The sequence below is a fragment of the Malus domestica genome, chromosome 03 (assembly GCF_042453785.1).
Source record: "Malus domestica chromosome 03, GDT2T_hap1".
In the NCBI taxonomy this organism is placed as follows: domain Eukaryota; kingdom Viridiplantae; phylum Streptophyta; class Magnoliopsida; order Rosales; family Rosaceae; genus Malus; species Malus domestica.
This window is the reverse complement of record NC_091663.1, coordinates 5,074,976-5,098,022: the sequence shown is the minus strand read 5'-3', so window position 1 is coordinate 5,098,022 and position 23,047 is coordinate 5,074,976. Positions and strand designations below refer to the sequence as shown.

The window sequence follows — 23,047 nt, the reverse complement described above, 5'->3', positions numbered from 1 at the left end:
GGAGCAATATTCTGAAAATGATATCTCGATTGGGTATATTGTTGGAAAATATTAGTATTTAGATTTGTTTTAATGTTTGGTTTTTGGGGCTAGCCCATTAATATAGAGTTTTGTTCCCTTGCCTATTTGGGTTAGGTTATTTTCTATATATATATATATATATATATGATCATTTGTAGCTCTATAGAATAATAAGTCAATCACAATGTAATCCTCAGTGATTTGTAGCCGTCATTCTTTATTTTCGGTTAATAAACTTATATTCATTTGATATTCGTTTGTTAGTTTGTTCATCATGAACTCTGATTTTCAACCTATATGACATTGGGTGACACTCAGATGCAACATCAACAACAATGGAAGCCGAAAATGCAACAAGAAGCCAGCATGGAACGGAAGTCTGAAACACTTACTGGCAACTGACATTTGAATTCATACATGAATTGTTTCAAATTTTGATGTTTTGAATCACATTACGAAGACTACAACAGACTTTAGCCATTGTAATTAACAAAGCTTGGATTGGGTTTTCTTGTATATGTAATATAAGTTCAGCAAACAATTAGAATTCGGAAACAAAATCAACTTTTATGAGATTCAGAATTATCATTCAAGGTACGATCAAGAATGTTATATACACGGTGCTCTTCTTCGCACTAGAAAACGAATGTCATCACATAATTCCTCCGGTCATATTATATCACAGTGGAAAGTGGACTAAACCAACAGACTGCTATTCGAAATTTGGCTTCCATTTCCACAAACATAACGACCTAAGCAAATATGCAAGATCCATTGCATCCAAGTAACTTGGGGAGCTCACCAGTTCTTAAACTGTTTCATGGCTCTTCCAATGCACCATTCGAGTACTCCTCACCAGCAACAGCGGATGCTCCATTTGATAATCGGTTTGTGCTGTTGGAATTTGAATATGTGGAGTATGTAGAAGCAGGGTTTCCCCGTGAATTCCGAGTCTGTGAAGCCGTGCTACTTCTTGTCACTTTGAGGCGAGCCTTTCTACCCTGTGGTGGAGCAACAAATCACAATATCTATTAGTCTCTCGTTTAAGGACTTCACAAATAAAATGTGGGGGAATGTCTACTACATGAAGAGATGACAGATAATTACCTTTCCCATACACTTCTCCAGATGAGGAGCAAACCTCCCAGCAACGATAGACCGACCACAATTCATGCACACAAACACTTCACTGGCTACAGAAGGATGATTCTGCCCAAATATGTCAACCACATACTTGCCATTTGCTTCACCACTATTACTCGGATCAGCTACCCTCACCCGTGCTTGGGCTGAAAGCCTTAGTTCTTCTTCCTCTTCTTCAAAATTACGATCAAGACCCAACTTTGCTATTCGATGACACTCAGATGCAACATCAACAATAATTGAATCGAGGAGGTCCCCAAAAACATGAGATGAAAGCTGCAACCACAAGCCATCAAATTACGAAATTATATTGTCAACTGATTTCTACATGCACACACGAAATCTTTCAAATGTTAAGTTTCGAGGTTACATTAATCATCTTTATTCTAGGCGTTGCCTACACTAGAACATTCGCCAACAAAATGAAAAACCCTATACTGCTCTGAAGTAGAAATTTATGATAATGCCAGAGGGATTGGCCTTCGAACATCCCATACCTAAACATTTATTGAAAACGTAAAATCCACCAGTTTCTTCCACTATGATAATCAAACTCATATCTTTAGTTCCATCAATTTGCTCATCTTGACAAAGAATTTGGTAAATGGCAGAAGACAACCCTTGTATCTTGGGCATTTTCTCTTTCTCGAAAAGATGTGATCACCAAACCAAAGCAAGATATCTACAACTTACTAGTACATAACCACTTAGCCATTGAAATCAACAGAGCTAGTAATTTGTTCTTCCAAAAGGTCAAGAACAGATAACTGTGAAATCATCTACAAATGGACAAAATGCATCTCATTGCATTATTTTTATCTTCATTTTTCTATTGGCAAGACACTACTCTAAACTACTCTAATTTACGAGGATGAGGATACGAACTAGGCTGCAAGGGGGAAGCACAATGTCATAACCAACCAGCCTAACCCACATCTCCATCTCAATGCATTTAAACACATAACAACTCAAAACCCACAAAAATTTTCAACCCATTTTTCATACAGATTCAAACCAAAAGTTCAAAATCCCTCAACTTCTTCCAGGTCCAATACCGCAAAACCCAAATGCAAAAAGAAACAAAAGGGTGTTGCTTTGAATGTAAAAGGGGAAATACCTGAGCATCGGGAGAAGAGGACATATCATTTTCTTCATTTGGAAGCGACATGAAGGAGCTAAATGGGTTTATAAACCTACCCAAAATACAGATAATTTATTAGATTTCATCACCAAACAAAAGAAGAAATTGTTTTTTGAAAAGCAAATTTGATATTAAATCAATATCAATTCAGAATTTATAAGTATATAGATCGTGGAATTGAATTGATTGAACTAAGAGAGAGAGAGAGAGAGAGAGACTTACTGATTGTTTCGAAGGGAGAGAGGGAAGTGATCGGAAGCTGCTCTGAGACTGAAGGTAGAGAGGGAAGTGATGCCAAATCGATGGAATTGGGATTTTGGGGAAGGAGAACGGAGTGTGATACACTGCGATGCGCTTGTTTCTATTATTCACTTCAACCTATCATAACATGCCATCTGGTCACAAAGAACTAAATTTCACCTATCGTTGCAAGCCATCTGGCCAAAAGTGGAAAAAAAAATCTGAAAATACAAAAAGTTCCGTTGCCGGGAATCGAACCCGGGTCTCCTGGGTGAAAGCCAGATATCCTAACCGCTGGACGACAACGGATGTTGTTTATAAGTTGACAAATAATTACTATCTAATGCCTCACCTCACTTCAAAGAAAAGAGGACCTTTTAATTACTCACAATACTAGATCGTCCCAACGGAGAGATTTACAAATCACAATCCCCAGGTCAATCGCATCTTATTAGACCCTGGTTCGTCGGTCAGCGTTTTGCCCCTACAGCTTGAGCCAACCAAAGCAGAAGTTAAGGCCAAAATATTTACCAAAAGGCCAGAAAGGTTTAAGACAACCTCAAAACTATAGAGTCAGCCAGAATCATCAGCAATTCCTAAAACTCAAGCCATTTTAATTATTCCCCCAACTGCCATTTTATTTGGGTTCACACAAATTTTACTGTCTACCTAATTAAAAATTTTGAATTGAAATTTTCTTGTTCCAAGCGATAATATATGAAAAATAAAATCTCAAATACCAAAAATCACTTTTAACCACTTGATTTATATGTTTTTTAATTTAACATATTTTGTGCATTGAACTTTGCGTCGCATCAAAATTGGTCGAGATAACAAAAAATTGGCTAGAGTGTGAATTGATTGCCTAATAATAAAAGTAAGCTTGCATCTGTCGCATTGGCAACTAATAGAGGCCTAGTAGGTCAAAACAAGAGTAGCTTGAATTTTCAAAATTTAAATTTTAAGTGGTAAAGTGAAAAATTAGATTGGAGTGTGAATTGCTTCTATCAATAATAATAACTACATAATTCGTCCAAAGAAAAACCAAGCATGGGAATAGAAAAAGTGGTTTTTCTAATTACGATTTCCCTAACATTCAAAACTTGACAAATATTCACTTTTGTGTGAGTTTGATCTCCACGATTCTTCTCCTTCCTAACAATTAACTTTATAACACTAATGATATCGTTCTACTAAAAAAAAAGTTGGCAAACTGATATCTAATAGATATATCACGATAATAAAGTAAATATATCAAAAGATTCATAATTACATTGGATACTCGTTTGCCATATACGACAAGAGTAGTGCTATCTACACACCTATTTTTATTTATGACACATTCCTCTCAATTTCGATCATCGAATCAAATTAATTAAAAAAATCAATTACAAATATTTAACAAAAAAAATAAAAAATAAAAATAAAAATGTAAATAGCACGATACATGCCACAATCATAAGATTCATAAATATCAATTTCTACTATCACCGCCTTATTTTGAAATACACAGTGAGGACATGACAAGTAGATTCTTAGCCAATTAAGTCCAAAGTAAACGCCAACTAAAAGGCTTTCAAAAATATTGGGCTGAGAATGATGGACCCACTAACCCATAAAATCCAACACAAAAAACAAGATTTGGATTAAGAAATCCTGGCCCACCAGGCCCATAACATTCTTGAAATGTTGTCACTTGTCACTTGTCACACCCCAAAAACTGTTAATGAGACATTTTTACCATTCGACGATTTTGTTCTTATATGCAGTAGTCATGCACTTCACACTTCCAACCAAAAAAAGCAACTCACATTTTTAATAATATTCTTCTTTACTAAGTAAGAGTTTAACTTTTGCATATGGCGAATTCAACACAAGGTTATTATAGTTGATTGGTTATGAGTCTTAATTTACCCTTTAGGGTAATGTATCGTTGTATTTAGAAGAAGAAAATATTCTTTTGTGTGACCGTAACATTATCAAACATTTTCTTATTACAAGTGAATTAGTAGCATACACAACGAAGAAAGTAGCATACACAACATGACCACGTGATGGAGAGATTTCTTAGTACCAACAGTCATAATACAAGTGGTTAAATATTTAAAAAATGAAATTTCCAACCATTTGTATTAGGAATAGTCCATGTGCTTCATACATCTGGTCAATTTGATCCCTATGTTTTCAATTTGGCCAAAAATGTAATGACATGAACCCAGTCAACTTCGTCTTCGCTTATCTTTCAAAATCTTTGTTTACTTTCTAAGAAAACTGTAATCTTAAAAATTATTGTGTAGCTGATTTGCAAGCCTGCAAATAGATGTCCACAAGACTATATGTTGCAAAATATTTTAAAGTCTCGTCGTCGTTGATCATCTGATCTTGCGTGCATTTAATGGATTTACAGTGAAATTACACTTTGGTCTCAATTTTAATAGATTGTCTTGGATTGGCTTATTGAGGTAAATATGATTACCAATTTGGGTAAATTAGAAACACAAGCACCAAATTGACCGATAGAGTAAAACGCTTGATCATTTTAACATTTAAGTCTTTATATTATGAAACTTAATGTACTGAGTCGTGTTCTCGACTCACTAAAAAATTTCTCCACGTGACGGTTCCAAATCATTTTGTTACTGATGAGAAATTTTTAATTGTGATGGGAACACAGGTAGTACACTATGTGTTTTTATGTAAGTGGTGGAAAATTTTATTTTTTAAGTTATTAACTTTTTAACACACATATTCCACAATTTATATAGCGATACGTGATGTACCATCTCGTGTCACACTGAAAAATCTCTCGTTGCTGACGGGCATAAAAAATAAACCACCAATACAGCTGTATAGTCGCAATAACTTAGCAAGCAAGAGAGATTAGAAATTCAGAGATGAGGATGGTGACAGAAGCAGGACCATGGGCACCTTCCATGGCTCCTACGGCTTCTTCCCCACAAGACCAAGACGGGATTCGCACCTTGCTCGACAGGCACTACGCCTTGCATGGAAAGGTCATGATGGTGGTTGTGATTCTTCTGTTTGCTGCCTTCATTTTCTGCCTTCTCGTGTTTTCCCGTCTCCGGCGAGCGAAGAATCGTCATCCGCGATCTTCGCTCGATGAAGACTCCAACGTCGGTCGGAAACCGTGTAGTTGTTTTTCATCATGGTTTATGAAAAGGAGGGCAGACGAACATGGTGCAAGCTCAACAGAGTTGCCATTGAGGAGGTGTAGTAGTGAAGTTACACGAAACCCTAGTTGATAACGTTGCGGTTTCAACCCACCTTTTTTTTTCCTGTTGCACGCGCTTGTTTATTTCTAGCCTTTGGATCGAATATGTCGAACCAGAATAAGCGTGTAGAAATGAACAAAAATGTGCAGAAGGAGAAAAATGGCGTGCGGATATCATTCATGTTGTACTCAGAGAACTTTGCGTAGGAGATTTGGTGTCTGGGCTTTGTATGGCTAACATGTAATCGGGGATGTGGTTCTGATGAGAGCCTTCCATATCGGTATCACTGTAAAATGTCTCTTTAACCCCTACAGCTTGTCTAAAGTAGGCTTATATATCTGTGTATATATATGGTCCGAATTGTCAACCATCCACCTAAATATCTTTCTATTTTCATTCATGTTTTCTGGTATTATTTCGCTAAATTCATCTGCCTCCTTTGAGTTAGTAAAATGATTGATATTGAAAACTTCTTTCAAAACTTCGCCTCTCATCATGTCGAAGAACTTTGTTTCGGTTTTTTATGCTCCTGCTACATGTATCTGTGATCTAAGCATTTTCTGGAACTCAAAAATGCTTAAACCAGGGTGGAAGATTGTGCAGCAAACATTTTCCGTTGATTTCTGGGCTAAATTAAGACTACATAGAACACATACAGAAAATGCATCGATACACGCTGAATGCTTCAGATTGCAAGAAGAAACAGAGTTTTATTATTCATGCAGGAATGTTAAGTGATTTGCAATGTCTAGAATTTTCACGAAAGAGAATCGCAGTTTCATCGTTTATTGATACAGCAGTATTGTTACATATAGTCAAGCTAATAAACTATGCTAGAGTACACATACAATACAACACCCAACCAAGTTGGCCAACGGCAACTGATGCTTGTTCCCCGAACTTGGCTTCATCGATTTTCCTAATTTGGCTGCTATTTACAAGGGTTCCCCGTATCAGAAAACCAAACTGCCAACTAACACAGAAGTAAGTGAAACTGTTAGGTTGTCGTCAAGCTCAGTGCTTATGGGAAGAGATTCTACCAGTGCCGAGGCAAGAGACACAACCAAGAAACCCAAAACCATGCCCCAACTTTCCTGAACAAACCCGAAGCTGGAGAAATAGTGCATGTACCTGTCACAGCATTACCAATTGTTAAGAAAAATGCTAGATTCTGATATTCAATCCAGGTCTGAAAGAGCAGAAAAGTAAACCAGCAAAAGCTACCCGATAGATGTTAAAAAACCAGCAGATGCCATTGCAACACTACCGGCTATAGATTTGCTTCTGTTGTATGGAATTTTCTGAGTACCAAACCGCCTACCAACAATGTCAGCTAAACCTGAAGCAATCAAGTGATAGAAATTTGAGAGAAGTCCTGAGCAGCTCTGCTGTGAGATCTAGTGTTTTATTAAAAAAAAGAAGTCCAAGAGAACAGAATGGACAAACTGAATCAATTAGATGTACCATCTCCAGCGCACAAATTGCATATAAGAGCAATTGCAATAGGAGAAGTTCTCCAATAGATTAGACAAGCCAAAGTTATTGTCGTGGCATAGTACAGTGGTCCCTTAAGAAGTTCCCTGATGCATAAAGTAAAGGTTAATTAAAAAATCATGTTAGTTTAGGTAATCAACCAATGGCAATAGGCATCGAACAAAATTTGTTTTTTGCCTTTGCTCATACATAGCTTTGTACAAATTTTGGTTCCCACTAGCAGGCATCGCAAATTAGGTGGCCAACGACGTAGTAAATAACCAAAACCTATTCCTTCTGTTGGCCAATGAGATGAAGCAATTTTTACTCTGGTCAAGCTAAGTTTTTTAGGAATTGCGGCATGAGATACTTGGGTCTTCCATCCGTAGTCTCTGTGTTAAATTATGGGATCCAGTTGTGAAGAAAGTAGAGAAGAGATTGAAAGGATGGTAGACTATAAATTTTATCGGATTTGAGTTCAGGCATTATGTTGATTATCATCTCTCTTTACAGTTCTACGCAAAGTTACAAACATATCCGAAAAACTAATGAGACATTTCTTTTGGAATGTTTTGGTGAAGGGAAAAGAGGTCATATGGTAAGTTGGGAATTGAAACTTACCGCTACATTTGTCCCTGTTTTTTATATTATGTTAATAAAAATTATTTTGTTTTTCATAAAAAGAATGGGGTCAAGTAGCTGGGTTACTTCACAGCAAATTAGCAATGAACTCTCTAGAAAGGACCAAAGTCAGTCATATTTGGGATCATGGCAGAGATATTCCACTTGACATGGTTGAAGTAACAGATCGTTCAAAACCACTACCTGTAGTCTCCGTATCTGCTCATTGATTTCACTGTGGCTTCATCTTTCCATATTCCGAGTCCCAATAGAAGCATTCGGAAGATATTGAGGCCTGGAGTAAGACATGCTAAAAATGCTCCTCGAAGGCCAGAACTGCAATTGTACATAGTAGCTATTATTGAGCAGATTCATGAAGAAAAGCATTACGACTTTTTTAGTCAAGAGAGTACCTGAACAGTGGCCAGCAAAGCATGAAAACTAGGCCAATGCTTACGTGCACAAGCTTTCTATTGAGTTTCTACATGAGAAAAAGTAACTGAATTCAAATGGACAGGCTTCCAAGACAAGTTAAGTTGAGAAGGTTATGATCGACCACTTTGAATTATAATAAAACGTTAAACAACAACAACAACAACAACAACAAAGCCTTTTCCCACTAAGTGGGGTCGGCTATATGAATCCTAGAACGCCATTGCGCTCGGTTTTGTGTCATGTCCTCCGTTAGATCCAAGTACTCTAAGTCTTTTCTTAGAGTCTCTTCCAAAGTTTTCCTAGGTCTTCCTCTACCCCTTCGGCCCTGAACCTCTGTCCCGTAGTCACATCTTCGAACCGGAGCGTCAGTCGGCCTTCTTTGCACATGTCCAAATCACCAGAGCCGATTTTCTCTCATCTTTCCTACAATTTCGGCTACTCCTACTTTACCTCGGATATCCTCATTCCCAATCTTATCCTTTCTCGTGTGCCCACACATCCCACAAAGCATCCTCATCTCCGCTACACCCATTTTGTGTACGTGTTGATGCTTCACCGCCCAACATTCTGTGCCATACAACATCGCTGGCCTTATTGCCGTCCTATAAAATTTTCCCTTGAGCTTCAGTGGCCTACGACGGTCACACAACACGCCGGATGCACTCTTACACTTCATCCATCCAGCTCGTATTCTATGGTTGAGATCTCCATCTAATTCTCCGTTCTCTTGCAAGATAGATCCTAGGTAGCGAAAACGGTCGCTTTTTGTGATCTTCGCTAGATTGCTCCGGTCATTAGTGTGGATAAGTATATAAATGGATAGAGATAGGAAAGCAAACACAAGATGTACGTGGTTCACCCAGATTGGCTACGTCCACGGAATAGAAGAGTTCTCATTAATTGTGAAGGGTTTACACAAGTACATAGGTTCAAGCTCTCCTTTAGTGAGTACAAGTGAATGATTTAGTACAAATGACATTAGGAAATATTGTGGGAGAATGATCTCGTAATCACGAAACTTCTAAGTATCGGAGTGTGGTGTCGTCTTGACTTGCCTTATCTGTCTCATAGGTAGATGTGGCATCTTCTCTGGAAGTACTCTTCCTCCATCCAGGGGTGATATCTTTAACTGGTGGAGATGCACAAGGTAATGTATCAATTTCACTTGAAGCTTACTTGTAGTTTCAGGCTTGGTCAAGCGCGATACAAACCATGTAGTAGGAGTCCCCCAAGTCGCCGAGCTAGGGGGTCTGCTGAAAGAGGTGACAGACAAGGTAAGCAATCAGAGCTCCGACTGATTGTTCACCTTCTCCCCATCTTGCAGCAGCATGAAGGATAAAGAGAAGAAAAATGAGAAGAGATGATATGAGATACTTTTGCTTTTGAAGAAGTAACTTTCCACAGGCTTATTCTTGAACTGAGCTGGAGGGTTTTCTGGTTTCCTCCAGAGTATAAGGCCGACTGAAGAATTTGAGGGTCAAAACAAGTCCATCAAATCTAGAGTACGTTCCACCCTGCTGATATGGGATACTTTTGCTTTTGACAGAGTAATGGATGTATCGGCACGTGTGCTGTTACGCTTGTCTCCACATGCTTCCTTGTATCCTTCGCACTTGCCCTATCTGTTCCTCAAGCAGATGCGGAATCTTCCCCGGAAACATAAGATGTTGAAGATGAGTACTCGAGAGCAATGTCAGGTAAGTAATCAGGTAAGGGGTTCCAGGCAGTCAGTTCCTGGCTGGAAGCTTGATTCCAAGTGCTGACTGATTGCTCTCTTTCTCCTTGTCTTGCAGGTAAAAACAAGGCCAAAGGAAAAGACAGGGAAAAAGCATGATATGGGATACTCTTGCTTTTAACCCTGATGATATGAGATATTCTTGCTCTAGTATAGCTTGTTTGCAGAGGTATTATCGGGGGGAAAGAAAGCTGAATATTTCAAAAGGCTTCGTTGGGAGTGCCCTCTCAGATATGATGAAGGGTTGAGCATTTTTGCAGGTCTGCCTGTCCGTTGGGGATGGAGGTCGACATATATAGGAGTCTCCCTAACAATAAGTAGTAATGCTATTCATTTACCCTGCTTGGTCATAGCACGGTAGTGGGAGCTGCCAGTTTCACATGTTTTAACTCTGTCAGAGCACTTTGAAAAAGTGGTCTGTGGTATCTGGCTCTCGAGATTCGGAGAACGATGCCTCTTCGATTTTTGAGAAAGCAATCATGCTGGGGGTCTGTCTCTTCGATTTTTAAGGAAGTAATCATGTTGGGAGTCTGGCTCTCGAGATTCGGAGGGCGGTGCCTCTTCGATTTTGGAGCAAGCAATCCTGTTGGGAGTGTTGTCTCGAATGTGAGTAAAGGTTGGGCATGTTTGCTAGTCTACCTTGCCCCGAAGCACAAAGGTTGACACACAGGGACTTTCCAATTATCTAGCAATGGTACTGTTCCTTTACCCTCTCTTCGCTTTTGAGAAAGTAGTCATGTTGGGAGTCTGGCTCTCGAGATTCGGAGGACGGTGCCTCTTCGATTTTGGAGCAAGCAATCTTGTTGGGAGTGTTTTTTCGAATGTGAGTAAAGGTTGGGCATGTTTGCTAGTCTACCTTGCCACGAAGCACAGAGGTTGACACACAGGAACTTTCCAATTATCCAGCAATGGTACTGTTCCTTTACCCTTGTGGGAATAATATGGTAGCTAGACCTTCAAAATTTATGTGTCTAAACTTTGTTAGTGCTGTTTCTTTGCTATTCTTTTACCTTTCTTGGTCAGAGCGATGTAGTGGGAGCTGCAAGCTTCACGTGCTCAACTTTGGCAGAGAACTTTGGCAAAGTTATATGTGGTACCCATGAGCTATTGTTGCGTGTGGGAAGTGGGTGATTGAACAGTAAGATTCATGTGCTTTCTACTTCACCAGAAGTCTTCGACAGAATGCCCATAATTTCTGCAAAGCTGAGTGTGCGTGTGACAGGTGCTGACAAGGCTAGAATAGTAGGTGCCTCTTCGATTTCTGAGATCGGCCCTCATGGTCTCTGAGCAGCCCAGCTTTTGAGAAAGCGAGCGCCTCTTCGATTGATTCGGAGAACGATGCCTCATCGATTTTTGAGAAAGCAATCATGCTGGGGGTCTGGCTCTCGAAGATTCAGGGAGCAGTGTCTCTTCGATTTTTGAGAAAGTAATCATGTTGGGAGTCTAGCTCTCGAGATTCGGAGGGCGGTGCCTCTTCGATTTTGGAGCAAGCAATCTTGTTGGGAGTGTTTTCTCGAATGTGAGTAAAGGTTGGGCATGTTTGCTAGTCTACCTTGCCACGAAGCACAGAGGTTGACACACAGGGACTTTCCAATTATCCAGCAATGGTACTGTTCCTTTACCCTCTCTTCGATTTTTAAGAAAGTAGTCATGTTGGGAGTCTGGCTCTCGAGATTCGTAGGACGGTGCCTCTTCGATTTTGGAGCAAGCAATTTTATTGGGAGTGTTTTCTCGAATGTGAGTAAAGGTTGGGCATGTTTGCTAGTCTACCTTGCCACGAAGCATAGAGGTTGACACACAGGGACTTTCCAATTATCCAGCAGTGGTACTGTTCCTTTACCCTTGTGGGTAATAATATGGTAGCTAGACCTTCAAAATTTATGGGTCTAAACTTTGTTAGTGCTGTTTCTTTGCTATTCTTTTACCCTTCTTGGTCAGAGCGATGTAGTGGGAGCTGCAAGCTTCACGTGCTCAACTTTGGCAGAGAACTTTGGCAAAGTTATCTGTGGTACCCATGAGCTATTGTTGCGTGTGGGAAGTGGGTGATTGAACAGTAAGATTAATGTGTTTTCTACTTCCCCAGAAGTCTTCGACAGAATGCCCATAATTTCCGCAAAGCTGAGTGTGCGTGTGACAGGTGCTGACAAGGCTGGAAAAGTAGGTGCCTCTTCGATTTCTGAGATCGGCCCTCGTGGTCTCTGGGGAGCCCAGCTTTTGAGAAAGCGAGCGCCTCTTCGATTTCTGAGATCGGCCTTCGTGGTCTTTGAGCAGCCCAACTTTTGAGAAAGCAAACGCCTCTTCGATTTCTGAGATCAACCCTCGTGATCTCTAAGTAGCCCAGCTTTTGAGAAAGCAAACGCCTCTTTGATTTCTGAGCAGGCGCCTCTTCGATTTCTGAAGCTCCGTCGAGTGCAGATTTTTATAGGGGCTGGCATTAAGTTCCAAAGCACACTTGAATCTCCACCAGTAGAAGCTTCATTCTTGCACTTCTAAGATCTTGATTTGTCCGACCTCTTCTCTCTTCAACACTTTTGAAAATGTCTGGCCCCTCCGACCGTCGTTTTGACTTGAACCTTGTTGAAGAGGCAGCCCCGCCTTCTCCAGACAACATATGGCGCCCATCCTTCGTCTCCCCTACTGGTCCTCTTACCGTTGGGGATTCCGTGATGAAGAATGATATGACCGCTGCGGTGGTGGCCAGGAACCTTCTCACTCCCAAAGATAACAGACTACTTTCCAAACGGTCTGATGAGTTAGCTGTTAAGGATTCGCTGGCTCTCAGTGTTCAGTGTGCAGGTTCTGTGTCTAATATGGCCCAACGCCTATTTGCTCGAACCCGCCAAGTTGAATCATTGGCGGCTGAAGTGATGAGTCTCAAACAGGAGATTAGAGGGCTCAAGCATGAGAATAAACAGTTGCACCGGCTCGCACATGACTATGCTACAAACATGAAGAGGAAGCTTGACCAGATGAAGGAAACTGATGGTCAGGTTTTACTTGATCATCAGAGATTTATGGGTTTGTTCCAAAGGCATTTATTGCCTTCGTCTTCTGGGGCTGTACCGCGTAATGAAGCTCCGAATGATCAACCTCTGATGCCTCCTCCTTCTAGGGTTCTGTCCAGTACTGAGGCTCCAAATGATCCCCCTCCGGTGCCTTCTCTTTCTGGGGCTGTACCGACTGCTGAGACTTCTCCTAAGCAACCTTTGTGAAGGCTCCCTCTTGTGTGTTTATTTTGACTCATGTATAATAAAACGTTATAACGATTAAATTGAATCCAATGTAAAGATTTTGCCCATCAAAATACATATATTGGAGCAGAACCCAAGCTAGGATCAGATACCCTTCTCCTCTATCTGAACTGAAGAAGGCAAAAAGCCAAGCAAAAGTCTTAAAGTAATAAATTTACAAGACCAATGTATCATAATCAGGTTCTGACACAATAATTTGAAACCAATGCAAGCTATGTAGTATTATGTGCACATTTATGCTTAGAGGCCCCGAATAAAGCTGAGAATTTGATCAATGACGTACTGCATTAGACAAAACTGTAAGGCCCGATACAACTCCTGGATTGTAAGACCATCTAGTACATCCCATTCTCAACTGATCACTCCCTTGTTTGGGGTATAATGATCCATAGCATAAAAACGATAACACAAATCTAATTGCAATCATGCTATCAAAAGATGGTAATAGATAAGAAAATCTGAAAGTATTTTCAGCATGGATAACTACCATACAGAACCCCTAAACACTAACTGATCAAGTTTTTACGAAGTCATTCTTTAGTCTTAACTGTTAGAATGTGAAGAACATCCCAAAACCAATTGGCAATGCACAAAGAGGCTTAAGATCATTTAAACTATCATCCAAGACTACAATTCCGGGATGCGGGATTCACACTCTCAACATTAGCTATTGCTTATACCAACTACATTCACTTTTGCTGCATGAGGCATGCTTTTGGTCCACTCTTCGCATCCATGGCGGCTTTAGTGGAACAACCAAGTACGCTTCTTTGATACTCAAATATCAAACAGCCTCATTTGGAAATTGGAAGTGATTAGTCATTAGTGCACTAATTCAAAAGTGTTAAAAATTTCAACTTTTAACCCATTTGTGTTACAGTTCTTAATTGTCAGCAAAAAGATCAGTACTTTCCTACAAATCAATCAAAACCCAACAAAACCCACCAAGGCTAAGACCAAAAATAGCGTTCCCAAATAGAAACAGTACTAAAATACGTATAAAATAAACATTATACGATTAAAGATGGGATTTTGACCTGGTCGAAGATCCCACGCTTGGCGGTTTCTTCCCACAACAGCAGGAAGAAAAGAGCAACGCCGCCTGCAATGAAGGCGGCGCAAATATCAGCAACCACAGGGTATTCTGGAAGCATAGTGGCGGGAGCTGACGTCAGTTGGCGGCGGCCCGACGCTTGGAGATTGTTGTGGTGAGTGGGAATCTGAGTGAGCCAGCGAGAAGAGAGAGGGTGGAAGTGTCTGAAATTGATTTGGGAAGAAGAAGACCGAGTCTGGACGTAGAAGACGAACTTGGAAGGCGGCCTACCTGGCAGAGGAAGGAAGGAACTTGGCCTGGTTATGCCTTCTATGGCAAGGCAGGAGTGCATCTCTGCATCTCTGCTCCAATGAAATGCTCTGAACTTGCGTCTCTTCACTGGCACTTGCTTTATTTTAATAAAACAATTTGTTTTTTATCACTTTGACTATGAATATTTTTCTTAAAATACCAAATAATATCGGAATAAAAATAAACTCGTTAAATAATATTTAATAATCTAATTATCATAATTTACATTATTTGGTTTATAAAATTCAGTTTATCAATTTGGTCTCTTTATCATTTGGTTTACAAAAGAGGAACAATTGACAAATTTACAAACCAAATAATGTAATTGTTAATAGTTGGATTATTATTTAAACGTTGATTAACGTGTTTATTTCCTGTTGTTGACACATAATTAGGTTTGTATATTTGGTCTAAAATTTTGATCACTCTATCATTACCCGCTAAATAATATGCTTTGACTAAATTTTTTGACAAAAAAATAACGGAAGTGGTGCGTCTAAATTGAAATGGAGTTGAGCGGTAAATTGATAAATTTTTTAGCTTGAGTAGTGTTTGCTCACACTCCTAGTATAGTCCAAGTAGTATGTATATAAATTTCCCTTTTTTCATCGAGGAAATTATTTACTATTGTTTTAATAAGAGAAAATAGCAATAAACAATTGTTATTTAAAAAAAAAAAATAGGGACAAGGATCCTCTTCTCTTTATGGGAATCCGGGGATCAATCAATCGTATTCATTCATTGTATATCGTACGATCAGTTTTTGTTAAATACTATTTATATTTAATTTTAAATTAAAATTGTAAAATAATTTTTAACTACACGATATACCATGAACGAACACAAATTTCTCAACATCTCATCCGACAAAAAAATATTTTGAATCTGAACCAACCGAAGTAAATCACTCCATATAATAGAACATGTGCTCCTTCATAACAAACCTAGTAGTTGTTTGTTCCTCCTAATCTAAGTTCGCTTTTCCTTCTCTCTCTTGCTCTGCAATCTCTCTCTCTTGTGCCATCTTCCTTTTTTTTGTGCCATCTTCCTTTCCCTTCACCAATGGTACTACTCAATCCCTCAACCATCTCTTGTCTCTCTCAATTCTCATACGATAGAATCAACAAGTATGATACCAATTCAATTAGATCTGATAGGATCTAAATAGTTTGGTCAGTCGCAGCAATACGATATTGTTGTTTCTCATCTGAGATCATCCAAAATCATTAGAACTGACAACCCCTTCTGTTTGGGATAAAATCTGAACTTTGGGCCAGAGAGGAAGTCGGCCCAAACCCAAGGCCCAGAGGAAAACTTAGGAGGCAGAAAAGAGGTTTTCGGCTGGGCACAAGTTACAAAGGCCACCTGCTTACCTGCTCAAAGACCACAGGGGGTAGGCTATTCAGTCACTACATAGCCCAATAAAGTACTTTATTGGTGGCATTCATGTAAAAAAGCTAGTGAGTCATCACCAAACCGCATTCGGGCACCGCTACTGCTACAGGAACCCAAGCTGAAGTCGTCTATAAAAGGAGGAAGAGAAGACAGAATTAAGGACACTCAATCAAACAAACAAAAGCCAAAACTCTGCTCAAGCCAGATTTGCCTTCAACGAAGCTGTAGTCAGCACAAGCTTTCATCCCATTCGGGATAAACCTTCCCAAACCCCTGTAATAGCTCTGCTACCTTGTTCATGGTGGTATCGATTCATTTTGTATCCTCTTCTCCCCTGTCAACCCCTCTAAAAGCTTTCAGACCTCTGACAGAGCCACAAAGATAGATTTTGTAAGAAGTTCAGCCTTGGCCGATAAGGTTCAAACTTACCCGACTATCTTTGCTCTGTCTTTGTCTTTTCTTTCTTTTAAAAGCATAATAACATGTTATATACATTCCCCAGTTGTATACAAGTTATTTCTAGCAAAGTCATAATGAAAATGAGTCTTCAGCACTTGAATCCGATCTGAATCGCGTCAGAGTTCAAATCAGATCTAAGTCTTAAGCCCGCGGGCATGTAATTTAAAGATCAGTAAAGTCCTTGGCCTCAAGGCATAAAAAAGAACTCTATGTGGACTCAACCCATCCACGACAATCCCTGATAAGCGAGAAGTCCGAAGTTACTTGGGGCACAAGTAATCAATCTATTTCTCCGTTTTGTTGCTATTATATCTTGATTCGTAGAAAAGGCTTAAGCATGGAGTGAATTCTGATAGAAAGCCTCAAGGCCTATACCTAAGGCCCCACGAAGGTATCTATTTAGCTTTATTTCATGTTGCGGTCTAGTTGGTCCGAGTATAAGGATTAACTCTGATGGGAAGCCTCAAGGCCTATACCTAAGGCCCTACAAAGGCACTCATTTGGGTTCATCCTACCTCTCGGATTCAGATAATCAAAGGCATAATAGTAATAAGACTCTAGCAACCATAAAAGACTAAATATGATACCTCCAAGTGCTAGTTTAGTTTGACAGGAAGCCTCAAGGCCTATACCTAAGGCCCCACAAAGGCACCTGTTATATCTAACTTGGTTTCTCGGGCGTATACATATTCAATCAAAGCTTAACACCCATTCAACATCTGCCATACTGAAGATGGCAGTGGCACGCCTGAGCACGACAACGTTAATTTTGATTGTGAGCCTTAAGGCCTACACCTAAGGCCCCACAAAGGCACCCTTTCAAATTAACTCTGTCCTTCTCTTTCAGAATTGCCCGACGAGCCTTGCCCGAAGTGTGTCTTGCCCGACCAAGATCTGCCCGACAAAGGCTTGCCCGAGCGAGCCCGAGAAGAAAGCAGAAGTACGACAGATACCCTCAACCGACGCCATTCTCCCAGGGGAGATGTGTGCTCGTCCGCCAGGAGATTCCTGCGACGAACATAGTTTTGGCATGCCCGGTGGGATCAGAAATAGCTACACTTCTAAGATCTTACATGTCCAAAAAGAGAAGCTATAAAATTGCCAAAAAATAAGCCAAGAAGGATCTTTTCCAGATGACAGAACAATTAGAAAATCCTTTATCCCCATCCGGACAGGTGGTCTCAGGTAGTTCGACTGCATCTGAGAAATCACAGGGGAAAGGGATTAATGAAGAACTGCAAGCTACAATGATCCAAGTGTTGAAAAGCATGGAAAGAATTTCCTTGGAAACTAAGGGAGAAGTAAGCAGACTCTGCATGCTTACAGGAAATCTACAAAGGAGGCTAGATTTGGAGTTCTCTACTCCAAAGGGTGCTCAAGAAAGTGGAATGAGTCCAGTTGTTATAAGAAGTGAGCCAATCATTTCTTTGTTTCCACTACTAGAAGAAGAAAATGATAGGGGAAAGAAGAAGGTGATACCTGAAGGAAGTCAAGCAGTGATGGAGACAGCTTCAGAAAAGGAGTTTCCCAGCTTCCCATTATTGTCATTTAATAATAGGAGGCATAGCGAACAAGAAAGAATGAAGTTTGGACTGCCAGCCACGGTTGGAGAAACTAGCGGGAAAGAAACAACCACTACTACGTCAGATAAACCTCTACCTTATAGGTCACCCCCGATGGTCAACAAAGGTGGAGGATCTAACTGGAGAAAATCTGAAACCAGGAGAGAAGCAAACGCGGGTAATGACCGGAGTCCGAAGATTGAGTCAGCTATCCATGGTCAGAATGATAATTTAGCTACTCAGCAACTAAGAGAAGAATTGGCTGAGTTAAGAAGAACGGTGATTCAAAACGCCCAGCCTCGAGTTCGTCCAGTATTCAGGGTTACCTACCAGAAGCCATATCCTGAATATATCGATGAGTTAAATCCATTCCCTCTCAATTTCAAGATGCCCGCATTCCCGACTTTCACAGGGGAAGATAGCAGTGTGTCCTCCAGAGATCATATTTTCAAATTTTCTAATCACTGTGTGGCGTATGAGGACAATCCAAACTACAAATTGAGGTTGTTTGGAAATTCACTAGCAGGGTTGGCATCTCAATGGTATTCTCTATTACCCCCCAATTCCATTGCTAACTGGGGGCAAATGGAGATGGCTTTCCATGAACAGTTCTACAGGATAGAGCCAGAGCTCACCATTAATGATCTGGTAGAAGTGAAGCAATATGATCATGAGTCCACTGAAGATTTTATGATGAGGTTCAGGAGAACAAGGATGAGATGTCAGTTCCCTGTCAACCAGGCACAGCTCATATCCATTGCTCAAAGGGCTTTAAAATTACCTTTGAGAAAGAGGTTCTATGATGCACAGTTTAATGAGCTACAAGAGTTGGTGATTGCTGCTACTAAGTATGAAAGGCTGTTACAGGAGGAACAGCAGGTAAAACATACTTCCAAAACTCCTCCGTTCTACAAAAATAAAGCTACTATTCACCATGTAGAGGTAGGGGAAGCCGGACCCGAATGCAAAGATGATCATGAGGAGAAGAGTATAGATGTGTGTGCTGCTGAGATGACCACACCCTTCAAGCCATTGACGATCAAAGGGTTAGTCCAACCAATCAAGGACTAGAAGATTGTGATGAATGATGGTGGGTTCGTACCCATGAAACCCCCAAAGTATCAAAGTTATTCTTTCGATCTAACCAAGGCGCCAGAAATCTATGAAGAACTTGTGCGGGCAAGAGTCATTTTGCCTGACAGCACCAAAAAGATGCCCAAGCCCGAGGAACTCAGGGGGAAGAAGTATTGTAAGTTGCATTATACCTTCAATCACTCTATAGTCAATTGTGTCCAGTTTAAGGATTGGGTACAGGATCTTATAGTGAAGGGGAAGTTACTACTCGATTCACCTCAGGCTAGTATGTTGGTGGATACTAACCCTTTCCCCGAAGCTCCTATTAGCATGATCGACCTCGTTTTCAAGGAGTCGGGGTTATCAACAGAGTAAAATGCCATTGAAAGGACCCGGGAGCAGGGGCTAAGATTGCCAACAATAAAGATGGAGGAGAAAAGCAGGTAGGCAAGGGGGCATAGAGTTGCCTGAGGCCTATCCAAATGGAGCAGAACAGGAGGAATGCTACATATCCATTCTAAAACAAAAAGAGATTACAAAGTAATTTTATTCCAAAAACTTTACATCTTTACATAAGGTGATTATTCTAGAATGGTATGTTCGCATGATGGTAAAAATTCTATTTGGTTCAGCCAAGACAGTATGGCTGTTTACAAGTTCAGACTTGGTTTGCTCTAACTCTGAAGTCGCTTTTTCCACCCCTTTGATCTGTTGCTCAAGGTTATCCAGAAGAGTTGTTTGCTCCGCCTTAAGGATCATCAGTTGTCTCTCCAACTTCTGAATTTCAGAAGAAACAACTTCAATCCGTTCTTTGGTCTGCATACTCTCTTCCATCAGCCGACTAACTTGGGTAGAGGAGCTCGATTCTCTTTCTATGAAGCATTTTGCCCGGTTCGCCAGCCGGTCTGCTCTCTGATGTTGTTCCCTGAGGGCCCTCAAGTTTTCAAAGAAAGAAAGGAAAGAATCATACTGAGGCTTGGATAAGCGATCGTTTTTAAAAAACTCAGTAATAACTCTCTCGAGGTCACAGAGAGCCTTGAGGTTAAATGATGCAGTGAATTCTTTCTTTGCCCATGTTTGAAAGATTTGTTGCTGCTCCGAAGACATAGATTTTGTTGAAGCCTGCTTTGAAGACTTCAACCGCGTCTCAAGTCGCCCGAGTGCTTCGAAGAGTTTGGGCAACTTGGCAGGATCAGAGGAGGAAGGAGAAGGGTCCGGCATAACAGTTTCTTCTGGTGAGATAATGCCTATGGAAGGGGCAATTTCTGTTTGTTCAATCGGTTCATCTCTAGACAGGGAGGTGTCAACATCTCCAGAGGAAGGAGGTTGAAAGCACCTTGGGTTACGGGCCATTAGAGGAGGGGAAGTTTCTTTCAGGGAAGCTCGCTACAAAAACTTCAGGATCAGGACAAGATGAATTATACACAAGTCAAAACAAAAGAGGCTTTGGAGAGAAGAAAGTTACCTGACTTAAACCCGGGGTTTCACCAGAGAATGCACTAACTCCTTGTCGAGGTGAAGATTTTTCACCACCAGCGACAGATGGGAAAGTGGTGCCTGAATCTGTGCCTACATCCTGGTTGTATCCAAAGAAAGTAGTGATGATCAGCAAAAGGTCACCAGAGGAAGAAACAAGAAGAAAATATGCCAGCACCTGGGGTTGATCTTGAGGAGAAGGAGGTTCATCGACCGTCTGGCGAGTAAGCGCTTGCGAAATAGTTGCGTCTAAAGCTACAGGGATCTCAGGAACTATGGGTTCCTTATCCAAGGCCACTGACGGGGAAATGGGTTCATATCCCGAAGATGGCTGCAAAGAACATGGATAGGAGTTACTTGGGTAGCAATGTGCAAAGTTGAAATGAAAAGAAAGAGTAACTCACTAAAGTATCATCCTCATCCACAAAATGCAACATGATTCCTGTGGAAGGATCAAATTGGGAGGAAGGGGTTGCATCTAGGGCAGGTTGCGGAGAAAGACTTTCTTTCCTTGTAGCCTAAGCCAAATTATTCAAAATTCAGAAAGGTTTGAAAATAAGAAAGTATAAAGATAGAAGTCATACCTCTTTAAGCGTAGCAGCCCTTCGTGATTCCTTCTTAGAAGCAAGGGTTGACCTTTTAGAAGCTTGAGGTCCTGTTGAGTGATAATGGGATAATCAGATAAGGGAGAATGGTAGCCATTTGATCCAGAAGAGGAGAGACTCACTGGAAGATTGTTTTGTCTCTTTACCCGCCTCAGAAACAGGAGCAGATGGGGCTGCTGGTTTAAGAGGCACGGTGACTCTTGCCCGCTTACTCTTTCGGGTAAGAATTGGTCGTGTGATTGCTGAAGGAAGTGCCGGATCAGAGATTGTGGTTTTAGTTATGACCACCCTCTTTCGTTTGGATGCTTTGGTCGTATCTTTGGCTATTCCTTCAATTGTTTCTTCAGCTCCTGAATCCCCAAGAGATTCTGAGACGTCTGTCCCTTCCCCGGCTTCCCGCCTTTCAGCTTCTGCTGCAGCACCATGAAGAACTGCGGCATCAGCAGAATCATTCTCTGATTCGATGGCTTCGGATTCAGTATCAACTGAAGCTGCAGAAACAGGTAAGAGTGAGGGAAGTAAACAACAAGGAAAGCAAAATCGGATGGGAAGAAAGTCACCTATTAGGAGTAATCGGTTTTTCTCTTGGATCATATCTTTCCAATTTGCAAGTTCGCCTGAGCTAGGATATGATTTAAGAGAAAGCTGGTTGAAAATACGATCATGGTTCACTTTCAAATCTCCTCCGTATTTTCTAGTCCATCTTTCCTCCCACCAAGAGGAAAACAGCGAGGTACATTCGAAATTAAGAACAACGGAATGTCGAGCTGCTTGGCTCATCACGTCCAAGCTACGGCGGGCAGCTCGAAATATTGCTTCAGAAGGAGTCTGTAACCGAAATGAAGTGCCACAATGGATGGAGTCGAAGAATGGGACAGGTATAGATTGCCTAAATCCTAACTGCCTGCTGCAGAAGTTAGGATGATACACCTCCAAGCCTCGATCATACCGATTTCCCCGGACCCCCCAGGCCAAGTCTCTTGACTGAATACAGCTGATAAACTTTTCCCTGCAGAAGGGAGCAGCATCCTCACCAGGGGCATCTTGGAAGGCTTGGTCAGAAAACCAAGGATATCTCCTCAAGACCGATGCACCCCATTCCAAGTCTGACCGAGTTCTGCAGACTCGAAAAAAGTAGAAGCATGCAAAGGTGGAATGATCTACAGGAGGAGCTTCAGCTAGGATTCGGGCAGGAGCCACACCCTCTGGAAACTCTAGATTGATAGCCCGAAATTCTGGAAAATACCATTGTAGCCAAATCTGTATCATCCAGATAGGGCCGTTCAAATTGGTCTCAAAGGGCTCATCCCGGGTCATGTCAAAAAGAAGGTGATAGAGATGGGAGAGAAGGAATGGACCTGTGGCAACGTCATCAAAATTGTGAAGAACCTCTACCAAGGGGATCCATTCTACCCGTACCCCCTTGGATTTGTTGGGGAAGACGTGCTTGTTAAGCCAGTAAAGAAGAAAGTACATATGCTCTTGATCTTTGTTGGCTTGAGGAGAGCCTGCCCCGAAGTTCTTCTTGACAAAAGGGATGAATCCTTTAAAGGAGGTCCCATAACTTTTGAAAGTAACTGAGTTATAGCTAAGAGGAAGGAAGTAGGTGGAAGAACTTGAGCCCTCGGTGGTAGAGGATGGAATCCAATCTTGAGTAACATCTATCACCCTGCCCGATGGCCTCAACCCGAAGACTTGGGCCATATCAAGAATGGTGGGAGACATGAGACCCATACGGAAATCGAAGGTGTTTGTGCCTGTATTCCAAAAGAGGAGGGCAGAAGCAAGCAATTCGGGCTTAGGGGTAATTGAAATCTTCGAAAGCATAATCAGTTCGT

At 41.0% G+C, this 23,047-nt stretch overlaps 2 protein-coding genes and 1 non-coding gene across 3 annotated transcripts; all 3 read right to left on the bottom strand.

Annotated features, from left to right (window-relative positions):
- Positions 1–568: 568 nt before the first annotated feature.
- On the bottom strand, positions 569–2,703 carry LOC103407706 (SAGA-associated factor 11-like). The gene is made up of 4 exons (XM_029099621.2): positions 2,528–2,703; positions 2,282–2,357; positions 1,129–1,440; positions 569–1,022 (listed from the first exon to the last, which is right to left on the bottom strand). Exons 2-4 carry the CDS (start codon positions 2,330–2,332, stop codon positions 840–842), a joined length of 546 nt encoding a protein of 181 aa, XP_028955454.2. The 5' UTR covers positions 2,333–2,357; positions 2,528–2,703; the 3' UTR covers positions 569–839.
- A 79-nt stretch (positions 2,704–2,782) lies between these two features.
- Positions 2,783–2,854, bottom strand: TRNAE-UUC (transfer RNA glutamic acid (anticodon UUC)). The gene has a single exon. It is a non-coding gene; the product is annotated as a tRNA-Glu (tRNA).
- A 3,678-nt stretch (positions 2,855–6,532) lies between these two features.
- Positions 6,533–14,778, bottom strand: LOC103419955 (probable phytol kinase 3, chloroplastic). Its single transcript, XM_029099619.2, has 6 exons — positions 14,331–14,778; positions 8,286–8,353; positions 8,077–8,208; positions 7,243–7,358; positions 7,003–7,117; positions 6,533–6,909 (listed from the first exon to the last, which is right to left on the bottom strand). The coding sequence occupies exons 1-6, from the start codon at positions 14,676–14,678 to the stop codon at positions 6,732–6,734; spliced, it is 957 nt and encodes a 318-aa protein (XP_028955452.2). The 5' UTR covers positions 14,679–14,778; the 3' UTR covers positions 6,533–6,731.
- Between the last annotated feature and the right edge of the window lie 8,269 nt (positions 14,779–23,047).